A 25,940-nucleotide genomic window follows, 5' to 3' on the forward strand; every position below is an offset into this window, starting at 1 on the left:
ATTGGACAAAAATCCTCTGATCCACGCACCAAAAGAGATCTTATGAGGCATTTTTTTTCTCTCACATATCTCATCGCATCCACATCCTAAGTAGAAATGGAAAAGTCAAAGCAGGACCACGGAGTCCAACCATCCCATGCTTTTAAAAAAATAGGAAAAAAAAAAGGAATAGCCCGTGAGGCTGTCCTTCTACCATTTTTTATCCTTCCCTCTCTATCCTTCCGATTCAGATACACAGTTCTGCTGAATGCATTCAAGTGAATACATTTAGCACCTCTCCTTTAGGGCTTGTTTGGTTCGCAGAAAGCATTTTTCCTTCTACAAATATAATTCATGAAAAACAAATTCCTAGGAAGAGAATACCTAGAAAAGTACTTTTGGTATGTTTGGTTAACCATGGAAAAGTGACAAATTTCCAAAATGCTTATATTTGGTTGGCCATCCACTTTCCTAAGAAAGTTATATATAATTCCTATTATGCCTTTAATAAAAATTAAGTCTTTAATGCCTCTTAAATGCTTCTTTAATGCTAAAGGGCCTTTTTGGAAAAAAGTAAAAATGGAGTAATTTCCGCCTTATGGGAAAGTAATTTTCTCATGTTTTTCCTGGAAAAGACATTTCCATAAAATGTGGGAATCATATTCCCATAGGAATGCAACTTTTCCGTCTTTCTCTTTTAAAAACTCCAATCAAACAAGAGGCATCTCATTATTTTTTCGTTGACTACACTTTTCCTCCTTTTTTTTCCGCGAACCAAACGAGCCCTTATTGTGAATTTACTGCATACAATTATGGAAGTTCAACAATTATAGAAGTTCTACCACATCCCAAGAGAACCCAACACTTGATTTGCTTTCATTAGAAGTTTGTTTATACCCTTGCGCGATCGGAATCTTTAGCTGGAATGAGTCAAATAGAAGAACCCCACTTATATCAGTGATGAGGTAATCTTGTCATGTCTGATATATAGACCGACGGCCGACGGCAATATTTGCTCCGTGTACACTTCATAAATAACCTCGTGTGAAGCAATTGAAATGAGCTCATTCCAAGTATCACATCTCAAGTGCCGTGTCCCACTTCCTACATGAGTGTGGGGCCTTTTCATTGTAAGTTGCGGAAGGGACAAGCAAGCCCACTTCCAGTCTCAACAACTCATTTCTGCTAAGAATCTCCATAATGGGACAAGATTTAAATGCTACAAGTGTCGGAAAAATATGGACAAGGTTGGGTTCCAGCCTTTCAGGTGTGTGGACTTCTTTGGCTCCATGTTGTCCGCATTTGTACCACCCATTCTCTGCACTTGCCGGAGAAGGACCGGGTTTTGTTTAACCGCATTCATGAGGAAGTTGGCTGTCATGCGAAGCTTGGAGCAAAATCCAACGATTCCACTTGAGGCCCGAGCTTTACTAATATTATTATTTAGAATAATATTATAAACTGGTTGCAAGTATGTGCAATTAAAAATTAGTTATATCGTACAACATGAAAGTCTTCAATTAGTTGTTGTAAGATGTTCTAATGCAGCAAGTCAGAAGTTCTCTCTATATAAAAAAAGTCTATTAGTCGAGATCTAATCATGGTGTCCTCAAATTTGGATATTAGAAAACATTTTAATAAGAGGTGAAGGGCTGTTCAAGGTGTACATGGCACAAATTGGAGCAACTTGAAGGCCATATCGATTAGCCAATCATTTGGACTTAATTATGAAAAACTAAAGAGTACTAAATTAGATGAACCAATTACAAGTAGAAATTATTTTTTAAAAGTTTTTTTAAGAAAATGATATATTGACTAATAACTGTAGATGTAAACTAAGGTTTGTAGATTATTCATGCCTCTTTGCTTAGTAATTAAAGGTTTTACATTTGAGTATTATGTCTAGATCGAGAGTCATTGTAGTACAAATAGATTTCTCATGGCTTCTTTGGAAAAGTTGATACTTGTAATTCTTTGAGGGTGCTAATTTTCTTAGTTGGTAATGCTATCAAGTGTTGATTTACAATGACTTAGATTTGAATTCTATCTGATTTTCACCTCATCTTGGTTTTTTTATAATAAAAGGGAAAAGTTGATACTTGTAATTCTTTGGTGGTGCCAATTTGCTTGGTTGGTAATGTTATCAAGCGTTGAATGATAATGACTTGGATTTGAATTTTATCCGATTTCCTCCCCCTCCTAGTTTTTTTTTTTAAGAATGGGAATTGTTTGGTTAAAGATCTTATTGAAATTGTTATGTACAAAATTCAAAATAAAGGAGTTGCATGAAAAAAATATTTTGGTTACTTTTCAAAAACATGTGTTGCTAAAACTAGCAAATTATATAATCCAAAAAATGAGTTTCATGAAAAGCAAAATATCTTCTATTAATAAAAAAAATAGCTTATAAAATTATATTTTATGATTATCTTTTTTTTTAAAAAAGCAAATAAATAGCTTCAGTCTTTGACATCAGGTTGGCAAAGAGTTACGGTACCCTTACCATATCCTTTTTTTTCAAAAAAAACCCCCCACACTTAGTACTTGCAAACATGACTTTGACTAAATTAGATAAACCTACAACCTGAATAAACTCATAGTTTCTATATTGGATAGCATCTCCGTTTGTATCTATATTAGGCACTCATGAATACAATAATTCTGAGTCACTATTATCTCAATTGATATAAATTAATACATCTTGAGATATCGATCAATACAATAAATATACAGGATATTGTTTCTCAATCACATTTTTAACCTTTTAAATATTTCCTTCAGTTAATTAATAAATTTCAATATTAACATCTAAGAGTGATCATTAATCTCAATTTTATCATGTTAGTGGAGACTTTGATAACTTTAGTTAGAACATATTGGCCAAGATCTAAAAACATCTTCATTTTTTTGTAAAAAAAATTGTCCTCTCTCCTTGACAGAGAGATAAACCAAAATCTCGATCCATCACAATCTTGGATCACCCTACTAGATGATGGATACCACAATTTCAAAAATTTGACTAATTTGTAGGTGGGTTGTTCTTATCCCTACGCAATCAAAACTAGTTCAAAACCCTAACTAATCAGATGATATAACTAAAGAGAAAGTTGATACCAACCCATGGGACCAGCATTTCATTATCCGGCTCAAACCTAACCAGTAACTACTTTTTCAACCATTAAAATCGATGAGTCGGACATGCCAGCCCGCGTGGAGCAACGCCAAAGGCTCCGGAGCCAATTTGTGGGGCGCGCACCGAACCGGATGGTTAGCCCGGTCTCGGGGCAAATCTTTCGTCAAGCACCGGGTGGGCGCGAAGCGACAATCTCACGTGTGGACCGCGGCCGCATTTGGGTCGTTATCCGTGCCAGTTAATGAAGTGGATCGGCCTCCCCTTTGAGGCCAATATTGCTGCAGGGAAGAGTTGTGCTCCATTGCTCACGTTATGATTGCTCTCGGATGTGACTTGGTTCCTTTATTTATCCTTCTCTTTTAAATTTGTCTCCTTTCAGTATCTTGGAAGGATGCCTCTTGAGTCTTGGTTACAGAAACTTAGGGGCTACTCAGCAGTTTTTAGCTATATCACTGTAGATTATTTGACCGATCAATAAAACCAGTTTATTTTTAATAGAATCATGATTCGCGATTGGTGAGTAATAGAGATAAAGTAATTAATTATAGGCCCTCCTTTATCCTATCTTATTATATTCTTTTTTGAAAGATTTTTTATATGAACATCTTTCTAAATATCGAATTTTACATAAATACCCTTCCAAAATTGATATTTGCATGTATACCCTAATAAAACTCTATTATTGTACAAATGCTCGGTTCTTTTAACGGTGTTAAGAAAAAACATATTTATATTAATTAAAAATAAAATAAAATTTTAAAATTACGTTATTGCTGTTGTCTGCTTATTCTGCTATCGGGATCACGATCTATTTGCATGTCTACCCATTAAAGGTATTTTAGTCATTTTAATTTAAAACCATTAATTTTTTAACGTCGTTAGATAGCATGGGTGGATATGCAAAAATAAAAATAAAAAAAAGAGTAAAATGACAAAACAAGTATTTGACGAGGACATACAGGAAAATATCAATTTTGGAAGGATATTCATGCAAAATTCGATATTTATGAGGATATTTATGTAGCAAATTTTTTTAAAAATTAAAGCCATTATCTTTTGATTATCCTATTTTCATCTAATCTAATATTGGTGGTAATTCCATGCGTCTATCTCACAACCCAATTGGTTTACAAATCTGGTCTAGGTTCTGAACCGGGCTCGGTGTAGATCGGTTCGGTCCAACCGGCTCGCTCCCGGCATATGGTCCATGCGTCTGGACGCGTGTCGATTCCCATATGGATAGCGTTCAGTTCGTACCCTCAAATTTTACCCATTATTTTGTACCGGCGTGAATCAATGTGCGCAGTCGCACATGTTCGATTCCCTTAAAAGCACCCCTGCACTGCACCAGTAAAAAAAGGTCACAAAAAGTTACAAAAACATAACAAACCCCATGAATGCATCCCCAACTTGTATAACAAATTATGCCCTCCCCACTTTCCTTATCTTCCGTTTCAAATCTACGTTTGTGATTTTATCTCAAATCGGGAGATTTCGTTGAGAAATAAAAGCAGAGAAAGAATCAATGATTTACCGACTCACCCGAAGTTGATGGAAACCGTTAGATTCCGCTTTCCACGAGACCATCGAAGCGTACGGCGCGTCAGATGGTGCCACATGTAAAGCCGGAGCTCATTCCACCGCGGAGAGGGAGAAAACCTACCGCGCGCGGTATGATGCGCCACGGCGGATCTTTGGCCTCGGGAGGAAACCGCTGGAGGTGCGCCACGTGTCCTACTAAAAGTCGCCGCTGGTCGCGTTAAATCCTTTGTACCCGGCGATGTAGGTTACGAGTCGTTAGAGTGTGCCGCGGTGAGTGGACGGGGCGTGAAAAGGAGAGCGGATATTTGGAAATTGGAACCGGATACGGTCAGTTCCGTTGGAAAGGTAGGCGGTCACGGAATCCACTTTTTATTATTTTAAAAAATTTACCTTTTAATCAGTTTTTCCACGTTTAGACGTTAAATTAGTTCTTTAATTAAGCTAAAGCGAGCACGCCATTGCTGCCATTGACCAATCTGAAAGGTATAAATAGTAGGTTTTGGCAATTGATGATTCCTATTTGGTGTTTTTTAGTTCCTGGAAAAACTATGGGGAGTGGAAAACTAGCTTGATTAACATGATATATAGGGCAGGATTACCATAAATAACATGAGGGTAGGGTTAGACTCAATTAGGTTAATACCTCAACTAAATTTGGAACTGAAATTAAAATTTCATGAAGTTGGAACTAGTTGGCTCCACCCAACCCATTGTTGCCATCATACTATATTTTTTTCTTTCATAATTGATATCATATTCATTTGTCAAGTCTATGTGGTAATTAGTCTTTGTTAAATTTAAAAATGAAAGTTTGTGATGAAAGTGTGTCCGTCATCTCATAAATTAATTTATGTCAATTTGAAAAGAAAATTTGTGGTTAAGGATACGAGCCACACCACCATTCCTTTTTTTTTATAATTTCCTACAATGGTATTTCTTGATAGATACGTTTATGGAAACAAATTTAATTTTTTGCTTATAAAATTGTCTTGAATGTGTTGGAGAGAAAAGGGCATTCCACATTTATTTTTATGAAGATTGAATTAAAAATCAATCAATTATCAAAGAGTACTTTTAGTCTATAGATATGCTATTATGTAAAGCCTCAATTAACGAACTTCCCAAAAAAAAAAATATTTAAATCCACATTAGTTGCCAAACTTGCGTGTTTCTTTCAACTTTTCAATATCATTGTTTTCACATATATTTACAAGTTTTATATGTACATATATTTAAAAAATATTGTTGTTGAAGCTTCTCTTGCCTTTCCTACACAGTCAAATAAATACACTTTCTTGTGGCTATTTAATTCTTCTACACATTCATGCACTTACAACAAAATTGAAGTATTTAGTAGAATCCAAGAGGGCTGCAAGTAGTAAAATTATTTTTGGTACATCTTTAATACGAATCAAAATTATTTTTAGATTGTAGCCTAACGTTTAAAATCTTGGTTTTGGATTCAAAATCATTTTTGACGAGTGCAAGCATACTCTCACTAAATTCATCAAATGCTATAAATGAGACAAAAGGAATTAAAAGCAAAATAATAATAATAATAATATGATGAGGCCTTTAAAATGTATCGAAATTCGAAACACAGACTGTAGAGAAAATGGAATAAAATAATTCTAATTTCACGCGACCCGGAGAATTTAGAAATAAGCCACATTTCTTAACGGCGTTTCGTTTCCAACCTGGGGGGAGAGAGAGGAGAATACGGTTGGCTGGTTAAGGGAAATGAGCTGGCTCCTCCGCTATCGGGGGAGAGGTTGGAGCTTAGAATAGAGAGAGAAAGAGGTGAAGGAAAGAAAAAGCTGTGAAAAGAGAGAGAGAGAGAGAGAGAGCAATCAAACAGAACGAGTCCAACCGAGCAGAGTAGTCAGTCCAACAATCGCCCCTCTTCTCTCTCTATTTCTCTTCTTAGACCTCAGATCCACCCCCAAAGGCTTCTTCGTAGTACTTCTCTCACGGATATCCTCTGGAATCTCGATTTCTTGGATGCGGGATTCGGAACGATGGATCCCAGCAGAGCGGCCGCATCCACGGCGAGCTCGGGGAGGCCGAGGGATGGAGTCGGCCCTCCGCCCGATTTCCCGGCCGGCCTCAGGGTGCTGGTAGTCGACGACGACCCCACCTGCCTAAAAATCCTCGATAGAATGCTCCGCAAATGCCTCTACGACGGTACCCTTGCTTCTCTACTTATTCTCCAGTATCGATCACTCTAATTCGCCGATCGAGTACTTTACTTCAAAGGTTTTTACAGTGGATGATTCCTTTGGTGCAGTGACAACTTGCACGCGGGCGGCGGCGGCTCTGGCGATGCTGCGGGAGAGGAGGGGAGCGTTCGATGTGGTTCTGAGTGATGTGTACATGCCGGACATGGATGGCTTCAAGCTTCTCGAGCACATCGGGTTGGAGATGGACCTTCCCGTTATCAGTAAGTGAACATGTGGATTAGGTTGGGTGTGGCCTTAGATTCGGAGCGTGTTTTTGATTCATCTTTTATTGTTTTCGTTGATGGCTAGTGATGTCGGCCGATGACGGGAGGGATGTTGTCATGAAGGGGGTCACTCATGGTGCCTGCGATTACCTCATAAAGCCAGTGAGGATGGAGGCGCTGAGGAATATATGGCAGCATGTGGTGAGGAAGAGGAGGAATGAGTTGAAGGAGTTGGAGCACTCAGGAAGTGCAGAGGAGAATGACAGGCAGAAAAGAGCTTTGGAAGATGGGGATAACGCATCCTCGGCAAGTGAGGGGAATTGGAAGAATGTGAAGAGAAGGAAGGATGGGAAGGAGGAGGAGGAGGTTGAGGAGCGCGAAGATCCTTCGACGCTGAAGAAACCGAGGGTGGTGTGGTCTGTTGATCTCCACCAGCAGTTTGTGGCTGCCGTGAACCAATTAGGTGTTGACAGTAAGTGGACTTTCTCTTTGTTCTTATGTGATATTTGGAGTGCTAATTGTTTTCCTTTCTGTAATTCGATCTAGTTTTAGTTAGTGAAAAATTATTAAGAAACCAGTAATATTAGCTATCATCATTTCAAATTAATCATGGTACTGATAGGGACGACAAGTTAGTTAAAATGGAAAGTGTTACTCTTTTATTTGACAAAAAAAGAGTTGCTGTTCAATAGTTGAATTAGTTTATTTAAGACATCTTTGCGCCTAGATTCTAAGAAGTTCCCCATCCGATCATGTGATTGTTCAGTCTTCGTAATTTCTGGTTTCATTGTTCTGTAATCTTATTTAAATGTGTCCTGTGTCATGCAGAGGCTGTTCCAAAAAAAATCCTTGAGTTGATGAAGGTTCCTCGACTTACCAGAGAAAATGTTGCGAGCCACCTGCAGGTACACTAGTTAGTTCAAAAGTGTGAGCCAGTATTTTTTTCCGTATGCGATTTTGAAACTCTCGACTTATATCTCTCTCTCAAACTGGCATGTAGTAGTTCAGATGCTTATGTTGTGACTTGTAAATATTGATTTGCATATATGATAAATTTCATATTACTAAAATCATAAATTACCTTCTGTAAAAATGTTTGAATTCAGTAGATGCAATACATTGTTATTCAGCATAATTAAGTTGAATAATTTCTCTTGTTTGACTTGAGAGTATTTAAGAGAGTGAATAAAAAAGAAAAAAAGCAGAAACGCTGTAGCATCATTGGTGCTCATATGGAATTCTTTGTTCAATGCTCTTGCGTGACTGTTAACTGAATTTATTCAAAAATCGAAGTGCTAATGTCCCACAAAGTATAAGCTGTTCAAAGGGCATACTCTCAATCAACAATCACCTTGAAAGTTTTTCTGCTGGGAGTATTCTTTCCAGAACTGTATTGGATCTTATGCAGAAACATTGGATTTCAAAACATTTTGTGTGAACAAAATTGAGTCCCCTCTTATGTCAAAAGGCCTTCAGAGTAAGAAAACATAAACTATTAGCTCACCACATTCAATATCTGGTATCCTCGACTTCTATAGATTCAATCTAAGACAGGTAACAAGTTAATTTGCCTCCCAAATTCCCTCCTTTGTGAAATATCTTTCTAAATATAGATATGCAAAGCATGCTACCATTGTACATTTACCTGGTGTGTCCAACCAGAAGTTGTGTGTCTGTCTTTTACCCACCATTATGTGAATAAGACCAAAATCTTTAAGGAATATCATTTGCTGAAAAAGTTTAGTATTTGGATTTTGGTGAGGAACATGCCCACAAAAACACTTCAAACTGTATGAGTAAAAATTTTCCACTTCCATTAATTTTCATGTGGAGAAGTGAGGATATGTGTTCTTGTTGGCATAATGTGGCGGAGATAAAGATAGAACCACATGGGAAGCCTACATATGGATTGTAAAGATGAGAGTAGCTTAGATGTTACTCATTGTGCAAACGATAGAGCACCAAATATGAAAAAGCAGAATAATGTGGGTTAAAGCATATCCTGCACTGGGCCCCTTGGTTCACAGAACTGTACGATTTCAGTTATTGAAGCAAAATTTGGGACATCGAATATCAGAGATCAACCTGTCTTATGTTACCTTAACAGTTTCATAAAAGTAAGCTTTCCATTATCTTGTGCTATTTTATAGAAAGTATTGAAAGCACAAAGAAAATTTTGATGGGATGAGTTGTCCTGAAGGACATATATCACCATCCAGTACTATGGCTAAATGGCCTAAATGTGATATAACATAGCATACCTAGTACACAATGTTTGTTGAGAGGTTGAATAAGGCAATCTTGCACATATCTAGTTCATAATGTTTGTGGAAAGATTAAATGAAGTAATGCTTCTCTGTTTAGAAGAGGATACATAGAAAAACTCAGTAAAATCCATGACATTTGTTATCTTTAGAAAAAAAGGAAATCTTTAACAAATCAGACTAGCGGATAGCTATAGCAATCTAAAAGTCTGCATGACAATTAGATAAAAGCATAGGAATTTTCAAAGCCGAACAAACTACTTTTCCTTGTATGATAGCTGTTCGATACTTGTGAGCATCGTGCCTCTATAATTTGAGGCAGTTGGTTGCATGGAATTTTTATATTTCTTTAGGAGTGAAGAAAAGACTCTAAAAGTTCTGAATTTGATCCCATATCTATAGGAGTTTTTTTTTTCTTGGACTGGTGAATGTGTTTCTTTTTCTCTTGTTAGCAAATTTACCTCTGACTAGTATCCATGAATCACCTTTTCCCTATACATAGATTTTGAAAGGATTTCGCTTCAATAACATGATCAACAACATAGTTCTCTCAATTCACCAACTAGCCCTTTGTATGGTTTGTCCAAAATTTTGATGGACCAAATTGTTTGACATCCTATAGATGGGATAAGGCCATTTGATTGATGTTAAGGCGTGTATTAGATCCCTTTATATTTTGCATGCCTATTCTCACAAAAAAGAAACCTTCCTTCTGCATGTTATTTATTCCCCTTTCCTCTCTTGATACATTCTCATAAACTCAGTCATTATCTGTCATCCCTCAAAATTCTACATGAGAATATTTTCCCATTGTTAAATTGCATTTTGGATTGACCACGTATTCATCATTTCATATTTGCATGACCTCTAATCCATTGTTGATAACTTGAATTATCATTTATAGACATCGAAGGCATGTGAAGCATTTCACGGATAAGAATATGACATTTCTTATCCTTTTGAGAATAAATTGTAGAAGCACCAACAATCACCTCATAGAAGTGGACAAATTTTGCATATCAAACGCTTGGGAGACACCATCCAAGGTTCAAATGTGGAACCTCCTCTCAGCAGAAGAGAGGTGCAGCCCTTAGGCTATAGCCCTATTGTCTATATGATAGAACTTATCATGCGCTTCTCAAGCTAGGTGAACTTTGTTGACTGATTAAATCCTAATCATGGAGAATGTTTATTCAGTTATGCAAATAAAAGTAGCTTTATCAAGAAGGAAATAAATCCTGTAGCATAATCAACATGTCTCTGCCTGAAAAATATTTGCGACTGCAGGCATAAAAATATTGGAGAGGTGATTATATATTGGGAAGAAAAAGAAAAACATGCAAAGACAGTTAATCCTTGTAGCAGAGAGAAGCTCTTTCTTGTTGACTAACTTCACAAGGCACTGAGCTCCCATATTATGAAATTGATAGTGGTGAGAAAAATGTCAAGGGAATTGATGGACAAGGCACCAAAGATCTCTCTTGCAAGCTGTGAAAAGGGATAGATGACCCTTTGTTTTATAGAGAAGACTCCTGTTTTTGCTACTTTTCTCGTGTTAAGAAATGTACGGATTTTAGACAGAAAATGGTGTCTCTCATATATTGTCTCTTAGATGATTATTAGATACTGCGAGATAAGTTACTTTGTCGTGTCTATCGTAGCATTATTTTATTTGGGAACCTTGGCTCAACAATATATTGCAGTTATGTCAGATAATAACATACTGCTGTTCTGCAGTAGTGAACATCTGAGAATGTGTTTCATGCTAGGGTTCTCAAAGATCTTCAACAGTGCCAGCCTCTGCCGCATCTATTTTCTTGAGTTGTTGATCTATTATTTATCTGCTCAGCTGCTCTTGCATTCATTCATTTGCATGAACTCTTCGTGCAATCATGTATAGTCATGTATTTGGATGTGTACTACTCAATTTTCTCTTCATATTTGCAGTGAAACTTGTAATATCATGGTTCTTAATGGGTCAATAAAGATAACCCTATAGGTCTACAAGAATATTTGTGCTGATTATTCACATATGTGGTCGGTATTGTTTGTGTGAAATTGTTGCTTTTTGAATTCTCTCTCGTCATTTTTCTCTAATTAGAGCAGTTTTTGTCGCTGTGGCAACTGGAGCATATTATGAGTCACATGCTTCATGTTGATGCACATGATTCCCTCTTTTATATCATTGTTCTAAAAGTCATCCTTTGATAGTCTATTGACAAATGTAATGATATACAACAGAAATACCGATTGTATTTGAGGAGACTAAGCGTACCACAACATGAGGCCAGACTTGATACACCATATACAGGCGCTTCAGAAGCAACATTTCGTTCAGTTGGCTCATTTGATGGGCTTGATACTCAAGCTCTTGCTGTTTCTGGTCAGTTTCCACCACAAAGTCTTACGACTCTACATTCTGGGCCCAGAAGAGTTACAACTACTGGCATAGGCTTGCCTTCTATTGATCAAGTAGGTTTTTTCAATTCTAGCGCACAAATGGCTAATGCTTCAAATATAAGGCCTGCAATGATGCAACAGATGAACAATAAGCAATTGAACTTCCTTTCTGGACCCTCCACCAATATGGAGTCAGGGCAGCATGGTCAGTCACAACAACTGGTCGAATCATATGGAAATATGGGACTGCGAGTCGGTGAAGGTGCATCAGGTTTTTTTAACCTACCATCTTCACAAAGAACAAGCACCTCATTTCCGGGAGGCACCATCAATGTAAACCTGAGTAACTCTTTACCTATGCAAATGACTCAGCAAGGACAGCAATTTTCTGTGTGTCAGCAACAGAATCGAATACATATTAGTATGCCACGACAGCTACAAACAAGGGAACAACTACTAAATGAAATTTTAGGTGAATATGATTCGAGGCTTTCGACACCCATGGGACATCAAATTCTTTCAAATGAGGTTTCAGGTCATGTCTCAGGAAGAGGTCGGAGTAATATGAATGTGCGCACATCGTTGCGTGAGGGCTACATGAATGCTTCTTCATATGGTCCACTTTCTCATGCTTTGTATGCTGATTTTTCTAATAGCGGCATGAATGAATCAACCGGAAGTTGCTATCCTCTTGCAAGTGGTGCAGGAACGACCAATTTCACATCAATTGGTATGCTTCAAGAAGCTTTGCCCCCGGTGGGAAATGTTGAAACGTTAGGTAATTCCGTCAGCGTTAAAGGAGCGAACGACTTTGTTCCAGATTATGATCTCCTTAGTGACGTTCGTCAAAGTAAAAGCCAAGACTGGAAGTCACAGAATATAGATGTTTCTTATCAGTCAGCCCAACAACTTGGCTCCAAGCAAAGCAATATTGACTTTGGTTCTTCACGATTGGCTCATGAAGATTCGATTGCTGCTATAAAAGATGATAAGAGTAGGAATGCATGCACTGTTAGGAAGGAGATATTTTCAGTAAGAACAGAGATTGAACATGAGAAGGGAGACTGTACTGCTCAACGCAATGGTACCATTCTTGTTGAAAACTCTCTCAGAGTAATGGCCGAGGGCATGTCAGATCTAAGTTATCAAGAAGTGCTTTTTGATGACAATATCATACAAAACGAGCTAATGAATGTTGTGGGAAAGAAGGTCAGTTTTCTTTTACGTCATCTATATATAATATTCTTTTTAAGTCATTCGTTTTATATTTTTCTGTCTTTAGATCTTTTTTATAACACTTGATTTAATTATAGAATTAATCCAAACACCATGAACCATAAAGCTTAGCTTCACATGCTGATTTTTTTCTTTTTCAGTAAACATGGTCCTACATCTCAAATTTGATACATCAAAAGGTTTTAGTTTCTTGTACAATTTTTCTGATGCTTATTGTATAAATCTCTCAGAATGTACATTCATCAGTTCTTAAATTAATTAAATGGATGGTGTCAGATACTGGTGTCTCATGTTGTGGTTTTGCTTAAATTTCAGCAGCAGGAAGGTGTTGGACAGGTTGATCCTGAGTTTAATTTTGATGGATATTCCTGGGATGACATTCAGGTGTAGCTCACTGGCATCCTCCAATGATGCCACCGATTATGAGCTTCTGCAGTGAATTGCACAAGTTGTTTGTCACAGTCAAGATACGGAAAAAAATCGAGAACCTGTCTCATGGCAGCTCTCTCTCTCTCTCTCTCTCTCTCTCTCTCTCTCTCTCTCTCTCTCAAGGAGCTCTCCAGAAAAGAAAATGTGAAGTTAGTGCAGATCAACGTCCTGGAGCTGCTGAATTTATTCACGGTGGCATCAAAGATAATGGCCGGTATGCAAAGGCATACCTGAAAAGTTTTGAACTTTCGCTCGTGCTAACAAGACAGACCTAGTTTAATGGAGGATGTGAATTGTGTGGTTGTGGTGTGATTTGAGTTGTTTGACGCTGGGTAATAGGAGCCTTCAGTTACTCTCTTCAATATTTCAGGGGAGTATTTCCTAACTCCAATAGCTGTTTTGTTGCTTTTAGAATTACAATTAGCATGTACAGTTTTCTACTGATTCATGAACAACTACCTTTATTTAATTGTTCATTTGTAAGGTTGCACCATCTCTTTTCTCTTGATTGCTGCTGCTGCTGCTAAGATTCTACACACCTTGTACCTTGTTAGTAGATCATATGCTGTCTATCAGTGTTTCCAGATTGTCCTCGAGTATCATATGTTGTCATTTGTCAAATAGATGTCGATGGAAACTTAAAAAAAGTATACTAGAGGAAAGTAGGGCAATATTATAAGAAATACATCGTTAATCATTAGCATAAACTACTAAATAGTGTTATTGTGACATTTTTACAGACCTCCTAATGAAACATTATATATTTTTACCCTTGTCCTAATTTTCCTTAATGGTAGGTGCTTTTTTATCATCTACGTTTGTGTGTGGGAAATGAATTTGAGCTTCCTCCTGTTAGAATAATTAAATTAAGATGCTAAACGGCAATGGGAGTCTTGAGAGCCATCAATTCAATTGATCAATATTATGATGGGTGTAGTGAAAAGATCGTATTTATGTTGTATTTATCATGCCACTTAAAACACAAAGGGTTATTTGCACCAAAAATCCTGAACTTGTGTGGAAGTTCCAAATTTATCCGAAACTTCAATTCATGCAATCAGATTATTGTTTGTAAAATTTCAGAATTAAAATCCTGGCTGTAATCTACTAATATTAGAAGGTTACGACGAAAAGTGCTTGGAATTGAAGTGGTAAAATATCCACATTTTACAGTAATGTACACCTGCGTCAATTCATCGGTAATTTCATCATCGAATATACAAGAACCTCACAATGGAGTTGGTTTTTTCTTTTTTTGATGGTTTTTTTATTTTTTTTTCCCAATGAGTAGAGAGTTGAGGAGGCAATTATCTGGGAGAGCATCATGATTAAAGTCTCCTTAATTATCTCTAGACAATGAATCTTCACAGCATCTGATTAAATACTTCTTGGAATATTTTCAAAGTTAATCAGGCAAAATAATATGCATAATTCTAACAAAAGCTGTAACAACAAACTTATTGGAAGCGGGAGAGTCAAGTATTGTTGAGAAGGAAGAAATTTAAAGATGAAGCAGAAAAGAAATCGGAAAACAATTCAACAAAAAAGTCTTCTGAAATGGAAGGAAGCTGATTCACCGAGGTTTTCATGGAGAAGAAGAGCTCTATATAGAAAATTACATGTTTATGACAATGAAAAAAGTGGAGCAGACTTAACATTATTGACTCAATGAAACTGTTGGAAGACTCATCTCCTAGGCTCGCAGATTCCAGCTCGCTTAAATATTACTAGAGAACCCATATTTGAGCAAAGGCAATACAAACTCACTCCCAGCTCTCAGGTTTCTTCATCAATCGGAGCCCAAGTATTCTTGTGCTTATCATCATGCCATGCAGACGGACAGGTGCAAACCCGTAAAGTTTTTAAGATATTTCATCAGCCTTACAGACATCATGCCGAAATCCAGTGCACCTTCGAGTATTTTTCTTAAGGTTTAGAAGAAATGATAGGAAGAACGAAAGGATTAACCATCTCTCCAACTTGGCTTGAAAAAACTTGCATTTGTAAATGACAACACCTGATTAAATAGAAACCTACATCAAGCAAGGAAAGGTAAACTGCAGCTAGAAGCCCATTTGCATCGGTTACCTGGAGCTCTTACTGGTAACATGGAAAAATGAAACAGAGGGTCTAAAAATTGCATGACCTTACAATGGAAGTAAACAGACTATTTTGTGGAATAAATACATGCTGCACAGCAAAGTTGACAAATATTACTGACTTGCTGCAGATTACGTAGCCTAAAAATCAATGAATTTATAATGGCAGAGAACAGGCTTCAGCTGATCATGTTACATCCTGTGCAGCCCACATAACAAAAATCACTGACAAAAATGCGGCAAACAATCCAACAACAACTGAACAGTGACATCGTATAAACACCCAACCATTCAATCTCTCCAGATATTCTAATAAGATAAAAGCTCACGCTGATCAAAAAGGCAAGCAAGTAGTCCAGCACAAAGCCATGAAAATCTTGAGATGGACGAGCGTATCACTGCTTTTACATGACATGCTGCACTCTTATATATATTTTATAGGAATTTTTTGAAGGTCTGATAAGAAATCAATGGAATTTTTGAAAAAATAAGATTGCCATGCAATTATTTTCACCAGCCATCAATAGCGGTATTAAGCTTGGCACATAATGAGGTCCTAGATGCTTGTAAACAAAAGTTCAAAGAGAAAAAGTGCATTGTTCCCTGCTGCGATTTTTTATTTAAGGGAAATGGAGGGCTAATGGCCCATCAAAATAAATTTTATTACAATGAAGACAGCCCAAACTTCCCACGACCTGGCCAACAAATAGGCCAAACAAGAAAAGAGAGCCCTTCAAAATTTCAAGCCACTCCCACTTGTCCCAATTCTCGCAACTTCCTCACTTCCACTTCCTTCCAAGAAGTTGGTAGTATAAAACTGAAGGAAATCAAGCCAAAAAAAAAAAAAACAGAGATCAAGCCGATAATTTACAAATAGTCTTTGGAAGTTAAATGAAGCTGATGTAGCGAGTTTGGATGGAGGATAATACTGAATATTACACATATTTCCTATGAGTATAAAAGACAAGAAAAAACAGGAGAGAAGATCAAACATTACTGACTCAAGTCATTCTGGAATACCCTAATCTGGTTGAACCCAACCAATGTGCAGCTATGCGTTTCCCCTTAACAACAGGGAAGGTGAGCAAACTCCCAACGTTTCTACCACTTTGTAACAATGCTTAATTACCACATCCCTTTTTTCTATAGCCCATTCAAAATGCCAAACACTCAGTTTGGCACAAGTTCACCCATCAACCATCGAAGGAATCAAAGAATCGGCGGAAGCAGCAGCATGCTTTAAAGCTATTGATGAAGCAGTAGAAGAGTTGAAGCAACCAGAAGCAGTACGCAGCTAAAGAGACCAACAGCACCGCCACTCCTGAAACCCTGGCTTGTCGGAATGATGTCGGGCAACGAACACTCCTCCCCATTGAAGAAGACCTTGGATGGAAAACCATCCCCTTGAGCCACATTGATCCCAGGCGCCGTCCTCTTCGTAAAAGAGATCACAGACTGCTGCTTCCCTGGCACTCTGGGATCGGTCGCCGGGTTCGCCCCATCCGTCTCTGCCACGAGATAGTTCAACCCTGGCAGGCCCTGGATGAAGATCGTGTTGTTCCCCATCTTCGTCCCATTGAATGAATACGTATCCTCGTAGCCGTCGTAGGCCTTGCCCATCTCCACGGCAACAAACCAGTCGGCAAAGTTCACTTCTTCCCAATTAAAGAGCGTCATCCTCGCACTCCAACCCCGGGTGTAGTCGGTGTTGATGTGCCAATTGATGCTGACGCCGCAATTATCCCCGCAGGGTATCGGGCTCGGGACGTGGAACTGCTTGATCTCAGCCCAGGCCCGGGCGCCGGCGGTCCGGTTGTCGAACGGAACGAGGAGGGCCTCCGCCGGGAGGAGGAGGGCAGGGGCGGTGGCATTGCAGGTGCGGCCGCCGCGGTTCGCCGGGCAACCGCAGGCGCAGGTCTTGCAGGGGACGACCGAGTCGTTGTAGAAGGCCGAGAAGGAGACGCAGCACTTGGGGCTGGCACCCTTGGGAGTGGAGATGTTGCAGACCACCTGCCAGCTAGCAATGGCGGAGGTGTTCGACTCGAGTCCGCTGGGGTCGGGGAACAGCGCCGGGCTGACGCGGATCGGCTGGCCGCACTTGTACTCGGGATTGATCGTGCTGCCGGAGATCCTCCAGTTCCGGGGAGGGTGGAGATCCGTGCGGTTGAGGTCGGGGGGCATCTTGAAGACCTGGACCTGGAACGCCGACGAGGACTGCGAAGGGTCCATCGAGGCCGGAAGGATGGTGCCGTTCCGGCAGCAGGAGGGGATGCGGCCGAGGTCGGTGTCGTTGAATTTGGACGGCGGGAGGTCGAGGATGGTGGGCTTGGTCTGGCAGCTGAGGACCTTGGAGAAGTCTAGGTCCTCGTAGTACTCGCCCTGGCGTCCGTAGATGCAGTCGGAGACGTCGACGAGGAGGGGGTACGCGCCTTTCATGGAGTAGATGAACTCGTCGCGCATCCACTCCCAGGAGAGGCGCCAGTTGTCGAGGCGGCCGCGGGGGCTGTGGTTGTCGATGGTGACGAGGGCGAGGTAGCTGCTGGGGAAGGCCTGGATGACGTCGTAGGATATGGTGAGGTCGCCGGAGCGGCGGGGGAGGAAGGAGTCGGAGCCGTCGGCATCCGAGGAGTTGGTGGTGGTGTTGGAGTTGAAGTCGGGATTGGGGAGGCAGCAGGTGGTGATGGAGGTGGAGGTGCTGGACGGGACGACGGGGACAGGGCAGGAGAAGGCGGGGTCGGCGAGGGAGAGGGAGGATGGAAGGGGGACGGCAGGGGGAGGGGAGCCGAAGAAAATGCCACCGATGGAGATCTGCACGCTGATCTGGGAGAGATCGCCGGCGACCTCGATGGGGTACTTGAGGTTGTGGTTGGGGAAGCCGGAGAAGGAGGTGGCGGAGTCGTTGGGGGTGGAGTAGGGGAAGGGGGAGCCGTCGGTGAGGATGGCGGGCGAGGCGGAGACGAGGATCTCACGGTGGCGGAAGCCGATGAGGAGCTCCCAGGCGTCGAGGTCGGCGGTACCGGAGTTGAGGATGGTGGCGGTGGCGGTGAAGGCCCAGGTTTGCTTGTTGGGGTCTTGGACGAAGGGGCGGAGCCGCTGCCCGCGCTGGAAGTCGTAGGTCAGGAGGACGCCGTTGCAGTCCGAGGAGGAGGGCGCCGGCGCGGAGGCGTCAGGCGGAGACCCCTGCTGTGACCTCGATGGACGGAATAGAAGAAGAAGAAAAGAAACGAAAACGAGGATGCGATGGAGATGGAAACGGGATTCGGGAGAAGCCATTGATCGGTCTCTCGAGTTCTGGAAACCGCGTGGGGGACGGCGGAAACAGCTGGGAGGGGATGGACGGGCGCGGCGTGGGGTTTTAGTTTGGGAGAAAGGAAATGCAGGCTGGGAAAGGGTGGGGCTTTCGGCCTTCGGGGAAAAAGGGGGTTACCGTTTGGGGAGCCGTGGGTTTAAGCATGTACCGTAGGGTTTATGCCGTGGGAGATGGAAGGACGGCAGGAGAAGGGAGCGAAATAAGGGTATTGAGAAATCATTGTTACAAGTTGAAAAATTAGGAGAGGTCTATACCTTCTTTTGTACTTTCCACATTTAGCGTGGCCCACCGTATGCGTATCTTTCAGACGGTAATTGATTAGAGAGAGAGAAACTTGTTGGATACTTCCTAGAATAGCTGAAATGTATTCGGAAGGTTGATTAACATTAACAGGCTGTTATTTGTTATTTTTTTATTTAACTTTATTCCCTTTATTCAGTGTATTTTCTTCTTCTTCTTTTTGGTTATATTAGTAAGGTAGATAAATACGCTCCCTTGAAATCCCTGGAAGGCGGAGGAAACGTTGAATTGAGACGATCATGTTGGATGGCGCTTAAAATCTCTAGCCCAATTGATCTTTGTGGTGTAATACACAGGAGTAGGTGTGTATCATATAGGGATTGAGCGATTCACCGAGAAACATTTTTAGGGAATGGAACAGGCGGTGCGTTCATATCATCCAAGAAGGCCAAACTTCGATCAGGTCCAAGCTGACAGTTTGGTTCAGTTCCAGGCTTGGGCCTCGGTGATTACGTACATGGTCCTGACTGAAGTTCCTATATTGACACCTAAAGTCCTAGTTGATATGTTTGGGCTCATTGTGGCCCATATCCAATACATCAGTTCTCTCAGATAGCCAATGTTCGGCAAAGTATGGAGAAGCGGCATGACTTCTTATAGACCTAAGGAAAAGGTTAAACAAAATCATAATCAGCCAACTGGAATGTACGAGATACACGAGATAACTTCAAAATCTAAATGGTTTTACCCCCTTCGGCTGGACCATATAGAACCTATAATGAAAGAGTTTGGATCCTTTCTGGTGCAACTTTTACATCACGGAGTACGATATCATTGCAGATAGCCGCCATATCATACATCTTATAGATAGACGATTCTCACTTATTTCTGGAATATAAAGAGGCACCTTTAGTATCATACATGATGTGTCGCGGTGATGAATAAGAGCCATTCATCTTCGAGATGTATAAGGTGGTAGCGATCCACGGTGGTATCGTACTTTACAGTGCAAAGGTCGAACTTGAACTGTGGAGGATCCCGTTTTCATATTGAAATATTCACATTGTAAAGGATTATCACCTAATAAAAGTACAACTTATGGTTCATTTCACTATTAACTGTCATGCTATTTTTAGCTGCAGTGTGTATTAATTATGTTCGCAAGAGCCGAGCCATCATTGGGACCCTTTTAATGTCTCTCTAGCCACATCTCATGTAATATTGCAAATGATGATGCTGATGATGACTGCATCTGCTCAAGGCCTGGAACTAAGCTGAGATCATTGTTATCTTGATAAGATTACCCTGAGCTTGATATGCACGTCCTAAAGAACCTTAGTAAATTCGCTGTAAATTAGAAACCAGGATATCATACGTGTGCTCCTTAATGAGTTTAGGGCTGTCAATGTGTTACGTTGGAGCAAGGTCGGAACAGCCCCGTCCTCGAAGGCCCACGCTCGAGCCCAACCAATAGCAGGTACGGCAAACTGGCCCAATTTAAGCCTAATTTACATTTGCAGGCAACAAATCTTATCCTGGGGCCAGCCTTTTTGAACAATTTGGACTTTTTCTCAAAACAGGCCTAACTGAGCTTTCAGGCTAAAAACCCTGAATATGGGCAAGGACAAGGGACCTTCCACCAAACGGACAGGAAATATCAAACTATTTTATACACAGTTACAAGAGTCAATACAAACTGCATGTAGCACAATCTATACAAATAGGAGCATTTCCATTGTACAAAGAGAGGCAGTTGAGAGAAAATATCAAAGGCAAGAAATGTGGGGTCGGTTACTACTGCTGCTCGAAGTACCGTCACTAGCATGCTAGGGTTTGTATCTAAAGAAGGATTCACCTTCCTTCACTCGAATCCAAATCGTGCAGTGGTCACTTTGAGATCTAAGCAAACAGATGAATGATAAAGTGCTTTGAGATCTTGGTCATTCATCTCCATGTCGGGCTACATCGATTCTACAATGCAAAACACGTGCCGCAGAGAATTCCGACTCCATATAGCTGGAACAAGCTTGGTCTTTGGTAAAAACAAGACTTCCCATGCTGAGCAGGGAACACATTCAGAAGTTGTGCTTTCGGTGGGCTTCCCATACAAATGGGTCAAGGATGATAGGTGTTGCTGGTGGTCCAAACCGAGAACGATTGGCACAGCGGTGTGAACGGGGTTCCGTTTGAGTTGCCATGGTTGGTATTGATTGCGCTCCACCTTCCACCGGAAAACCTGCAAGCAAGCCTCGCACCACCACTGGGGTAGTGGGGGCCCTCCGACGATCAAGTCAGAGGAGATTGGAGGAGAAGGAGAGATAATAGTAGCAAGTAAGGGAATGCTCTGGAAGTTCTTGCTTACCCTCCCCCTTCTCCCCCCAGCCGCATATATACCAGGCTGGGGGGTCCTTTTGGGGGGTTGGTCATCGTGTAGCACGATGGAGCTGCCACTGACATGGCCGTTACAGGGCGTCGTGGGGCAGCGCTGGGTACGGCCATGACAGGGCGTAGTGGAGCTCCGCTTTGTACGGCTGTTACAGGGGATCGTGGAGCAGCGCCAGATACAACCGTTGCAGGGAGTAGTGGAGCAGGAAGCTGCGGCGTGCCTCTGGGGAATAGCCTGTCATTGTCGAGAGATGTCCGACTCGGGGTCGGGCTGCGGAGACGAAGATGTCCGACTCGGGGTCGGATTGCTGGATCAAGGGGCAGCCGACACGGGGTCGGGCTGCGGAGCCGAAGATGTCCGACTCGGGGTCGGATTGCTGGATCAAGGGGCTGCCGACTCGGGGTCGGGCTGCGGAGCCGAAGATGTCCGACTCGGGATCGGATTGCTGGATCAAGGGGCTGCCGACTCGGGGTCGGACTGCCGTAGTCTTCCTGGGCGCGCGTGCCGGTCACGTGGGGCATGGTGGCTAAGTTCCCCCGTAACAGTAGCCCCCCACTTCCGAGCCTGGAACCAGAAGGGGAACGGGTGAAGGGAGTGATGCTTCGAGATTGCCGCCATCCCTCGGAGAGGCGCGCGCGCTTCGAGCTCCCCGCCTTCTTTATGGCGTATGGCGGTTGTTGCTGACCTGGCAGTCTGAGGATTTCGGCGGACATCCTTCCTTAATGGCGTCGATTCGCCTTTGGGGCGCGAGCGACCCTTCGGCAGCCAGGCGTCCTCTGGCGTCACTGAGGCGTCACCCACCTTTCCGCCTATTTAACCGGGGGCCCTCCTCCGTCCGCCTTTCTCTTTACAGACATCTTCGAGTTTCTCCTTTGCGCTGCCGTCATTGCCGTCGGACTGTTCGCTTGCTCCTCCTTTGACGCTCTCGGAGCCGTTCTTCCTTCTCTTCCGGTGAGTTGCCCCATTCTTCAATTTAAGGCTCTCCATACTTTCTCCTTTTGTATTAGTGTACTCTAGTCGTTCCGGTCCTTTCCCCCTTCTTGACCCCGTCCTGACCGTAGATTCACTGGCCATTAGGGATGGGCGAAGTGAGAGGAGACCGCATTAAGTCGGAGCTGGTCGCCGAAGACCTAGATAGGTTCGTGGCTCGATACCACCTTCCCGAGGCCTGCAATGTTACGCTCCCGGGGCCTGAGGAGGGGATGTCCCATCCTCCTCCAGGGAAGGTTGCCATCAACGAGGGCATTCTTCAGGCCGGGTTCCGCTTTCCCCCCTCGGACTTAGTCGTTCAGGTGCTTCGGGGTTTAAGAGTTGCGCCGACGCAACTGGTGCCGAACTCATGGCGCGCCCTGACGGCCTTTCAGGTTCTCTGCCGCATGCACGAGGTTTCCGCCACCCTGAATGTCTTTTGGGAATGCTACGGCCTGAGCGGCCACCCCCAGGACAAAGGGTGGTGGTGCTTTGCGGCGCGGCGAGGGTGCGGCCTCGTCAAGGAGGCTCCTACCTCCATTCACGGCTGGAAGGGGCGCTTCTTTTTCGTTGACGCAGATCCCTCTTGGGGAATCAGGGCAACCTGGGAGACGCCGATGAAGTCCCCGATTGGCCTATCGAGGTTGTCGAGGGAGGAATCCGATGGCGTCGCCGTCCTGAAGGGGTTGGTTGCCGAGGGCCGGCTCCCCTCGGTGGCTCGCCTTATTTCCGAGGATACCTTGGTGAACGTCGGTCTGAGCTCGGTCCCCGCTGACCGTGAGCCCGCCACCATTTCTTTTTTAGCTCTTTTCTCCTCTTTTGTCTCGTTCTTTCCTTCAGTTTCTCAACCTCCGACCACCTCGTCCTTTTTGCAGAGATCGACGACGTCATGCGGTCGGACAAGGCAACGGCTGTTGGTAGGACGTCCCTACTGGAAGCAGTCCGGAGGAAGAAACGAGCTCCTCCGAGCGGGGCCCCACCGGCGAAGAAGTCCCGCCGGCAGGCGACTCCGACGCCGACAGACGGGTCCGGACCCACCGATCAGGGGGACGCCGCGGGCGCGGACCGGCAGTTGACGCTGTATCAGCCCTCCGATGCCGAGACTACCGTTTCTCCGGAGGCATCACCCGGGCGCGCCCGAGATGGACGGGTCGGACGTGATCGGTCCCCAGCCCAGCCTTCGACTCGGTCGGCTCCGGATGATACGAGGAGGGACGCGCCGAGGCCCCGGCCGAGCGGGACCCTGTCAATTCCAGGGGCGGTCCCCGCCCCGAGCATGGTCAGCATGACTCTTCCCCAAGCGATGGGTAAGGGTAAGGCTGCAGAACCACCGTCCGACTCCGGGGAGAAGTCGGGGTCGGCCTTCACTTTCGCCGGCGCCCGAAACCTCATCGAGACGGTGCTGCTGGAGAAGGACCGCAGGCAGGTCCGGGAGATGAGGGTCCCTGACATTGGGGCTGCCAGCTGCGTCTGTCTCATGTCGGTGAGTGTTCTTTTGGTCGCTTTCATCATTTATAGGCTCTGTTGATCCCCGCCTGACGCCCTCGTTTTTCCTATCTCTTAGCTCGCCCAGTACATGATCCGCCTGGAGGAGTGCTACGAGGAACAGGCGAGGCTTCTGGCGAGGGCCGAGAGCCAACTGAAGGCAGTAGAGGAGGGAGGTCAGGCTGCGGCGGGGAGGACGACCAGGGACCTCGAGATGAGGCTCCAGGTGGCCGAAGAGCGGGCACTCGGCTTCGTCACCCTCGAGAAGCAACTGTTGGAGGCTCAGGAGCAACTCAAGGTTGCCTCGGGTCTCGAGGGCGAGATCAAGAAGGCGGAGGAGCGGGCCGAGAAGCAGTCCCGGAAGGCTGCCGACTACCGGGAGAGGTGGGAGAAGGCCCAGCGGTCAGCCGACAACGCCCGCAACCGAACCCGGTCTCTTGAAGCCAAGCTGGGCGAATTGGAGTCGGCCTTGGAGAAGTCCCGCGCGAGCGACCAGGAGCTTCAGTCGCGCCTGGAGGAGGCTGAGGCTGCTCGCATTGCCGCCGAGGCGAAGCACAAGGAGGCTCAGGCTGATCTGCTGAGGATCTCCTCCGAGGCGGACGACCGGATTGTGGCGAAGGTCTTGGAGGCGAAAGCTCAGATTATGGAGCGGGCAGAGGCGGCGCTGGCCGAGAAGAGTGCGGAAATCGGGCGTCAGGCGGTACAGGCTTATCGTCAGTCCGCCGAGTTCACCCGTGATATGTCGGAGGCGGTACAGGCCTATCGTCAGTCTGACGAGTTCGTCCGTGACATGTCGGACGCGGGGTCCGACTCCTTTATCTTAGGCTTCAAGGAAGGCCTGACAAGGGTGTCGGCTAAGTACCCCGAAATTGACCTGAGTGGGATCTCTCTTCTAGACTCCTCTCCGGCGCCATTGCCTGCTGATTCTCCAACCGCCTCCCTACCCCCTGCGGACGTGCCCGGCGTTCCCGACCCGGGGGTTCCTCCAAGCTGACCTTCTGTATTTTTGTTCTTTTCTTTGTGTGTTGGCGTTTTGCCAAGTTGTATGGGTCTCGGCCCTGAAACAATGAAAGTTAATGCAAATAGAGTTTCTTCATTTCACTTTCGTCCTTCTTCTTTTTAACTCTTGGTAGCGTCTCGCTGACTCCCGACTCTTGAAATTCTTCTGGCGCTAGGCCAGGTATCTGAGGGTTAGGCCTCAGGGAATTTTTCCGGCTCTAAGCCAGGCATTCGAGGGTTAGGCCTCAGGAACCTCTTCCGGCGCTAAGCCGGGCATCCGAGGGTTAGGCCTCAGAAAATTCTTCCGGCACTAAGCCAGGCATCCGAGGGTTAGGCCTCGGGAAATTCTTCCGGCGCTAAGCCAGGCATCCGAGGGTTGGGCCTCAGAAAATTCTTCCGGCACTAGGCCAGGTATCCGAGGGTTAGGCCTCAGGAAATTCTTCCGGCACTAAGCCAAGCATCCGAGGGTTAGGCCTCAGGAAATTCTTCCGGCACTAAGCCAGGCATCCGAGGGTTAGGCCTCAGGAAATTCTTCCGGCGCTAAGCCAGGCATCCGAGGGTTGGGCCTCAGAAACTTCTTCCGGCGCTAAGCCAGGCATCCGAGGGTTAGGCCTCAGGAAATTCTTCCGGCACTAGGCCAGGTATCCGAGGGTTAGGCCTCAGGAAATTCCGCTCGTTGGTCGGCCAAGGCTGGCGCAAGCCGAGGCGACCGGTCGGGGCTTCAGGCTAGTTTGCTCCCGGGATGATCATCGGATTAGCCTGGCATCCGAGGGCCAAGCCTCGGGAGATTCCGCTCGTTGGTCGGCCAAGGCTGGCGCAAGCCGAGGCGACCGGTCGGGGCTTCAGGCTAGTCTGCTCCCGGGATGATCATCGGGTTAGCCTGGCATCTGAGGGTTGTCAGGCCTCAGGAAATTCCGCTCGTTGGTCGGCCAAGGCTGGCGCAAGCCGAGGCGACCGGTCGGGGCTTCAGGCTAGTCTGCTCCCGGGATGATCATCGGGTTAGCCTGGCATCTGAGGGTTGTCAGG

At 44.0% G+C, this 25,940-nt stretch overlaps 2 protein-coding genes across 4 annotated transcripts; one reads left to right on the forward strand and one right to left on the reverse strand.

The window, feature by feature from the left end:
- The first annotated feature begins 6,354 nt into the window (after positions 1-6,354).
- On the forward strand, positions 6,355-13,928 carry LOC103707917 (two-component response regulator ARR1-like). 3 transcript variants are annotated; one of them, XM_008792631.4, is made up of 6 exons: positions 6,355-6,838; positions 6,942-7,094; positions 7,183-7,569; positions 7,926-8,002; positions 11,603-12,970; positions 13,316-13,928. In XM_008792631.4, exons 1-6 carry the CDS (start codon positions 6,673-6,675, stop codon positions 13,385-13,387), a joined length of 2,223 nt encoding a protein of 740 aa, XP_008790853.1. In that variant the 5' UTR covers positions 6,355-6,672; the 3' UTR covers positions 13,388-13,928. The 3 variants fall into 3 exon arrangements, with proteins under 3 accessions (XP_008790853.1, XP_017698498.1, XP_038973836.1); XM_017843009.3 differs by lacking the exon at positions 13,316-13,928 and adding an exon at positions 13,138-13,298; XM_039117908.1 differs by having other exon boundaries at positions 6,358-6,838; positions 13,313-13,928.
- A 2,550-nt stretch (positions 13,929-16,478) lies between these two features.
- On the reverse strand, positions 16,479-19,033 carry LOC103707919 (COBRA-like protein 7). Its single transcript, XM_008792633.4, has one exon. The coding sequence runs from the start codon at positions 18,796-18,798 to the stop codon at positions 16,771-16,773; it is 2,028 nt and encodes a 675-aa protein (XP_008790855.1). The 5' UTR covers positions 18,799-19,033; the 3' UTR covers positions 16,479-16,770.
- Positions 19,034-25,940: the final 6,907 nt, after the last annotated feature.

The sequence above is a fragment of the Phoenix dactylifera genome, unplaced genomic scaffold (genome assembly GCF_009389715.1).
Source record: "Phoenix dactylifera cultivar Barhee BC4 unplaced genomic scaffold, palm_55x_up_171113_PBpolish2nd_filt_p 000283F, whole genome shotgun sequence".
Classification (NCBI taxonomy): domain Eukaryota; kingdom Viridiplantae; phylum Streptophyta; class Magnoliopsida; order Arecales; family Arecaceae; genus Phoenix; species Phoenix dactylifera.

Bases quoted from the DNA above. Each gene is read 5' to 3' on its own strand.
- LOC103707919 (XM_008792633.4), bottom strand. From the start codon at position 18,798: ATGGCTTCTCCCGAATCCCGTTTCCATCTCCATCGCATCCTCGTTTTC.
- LOC103707917 (XM_039117908.1), top strand. From the start codon at position 6,673: ATGGATCCCAGCAGAGCGGCCGCATCCACGGCGAGCTCGGGGAGGCCG. The intron at 7,095-7,182 runs GTAAGTGAACAT...GTTGATGGCTAG, and splicing joins GATGGACCTTCCCGTTATCA to TGATGTCGGCCGATGACGGG. The intron at 7,570-7,925 runs GTAAGTGGACTT...TGTGTCATGCAG, and splicing joins GAACCAATTAGGTGTTGACA to AGGCTGTTCCAAAAAAAATC.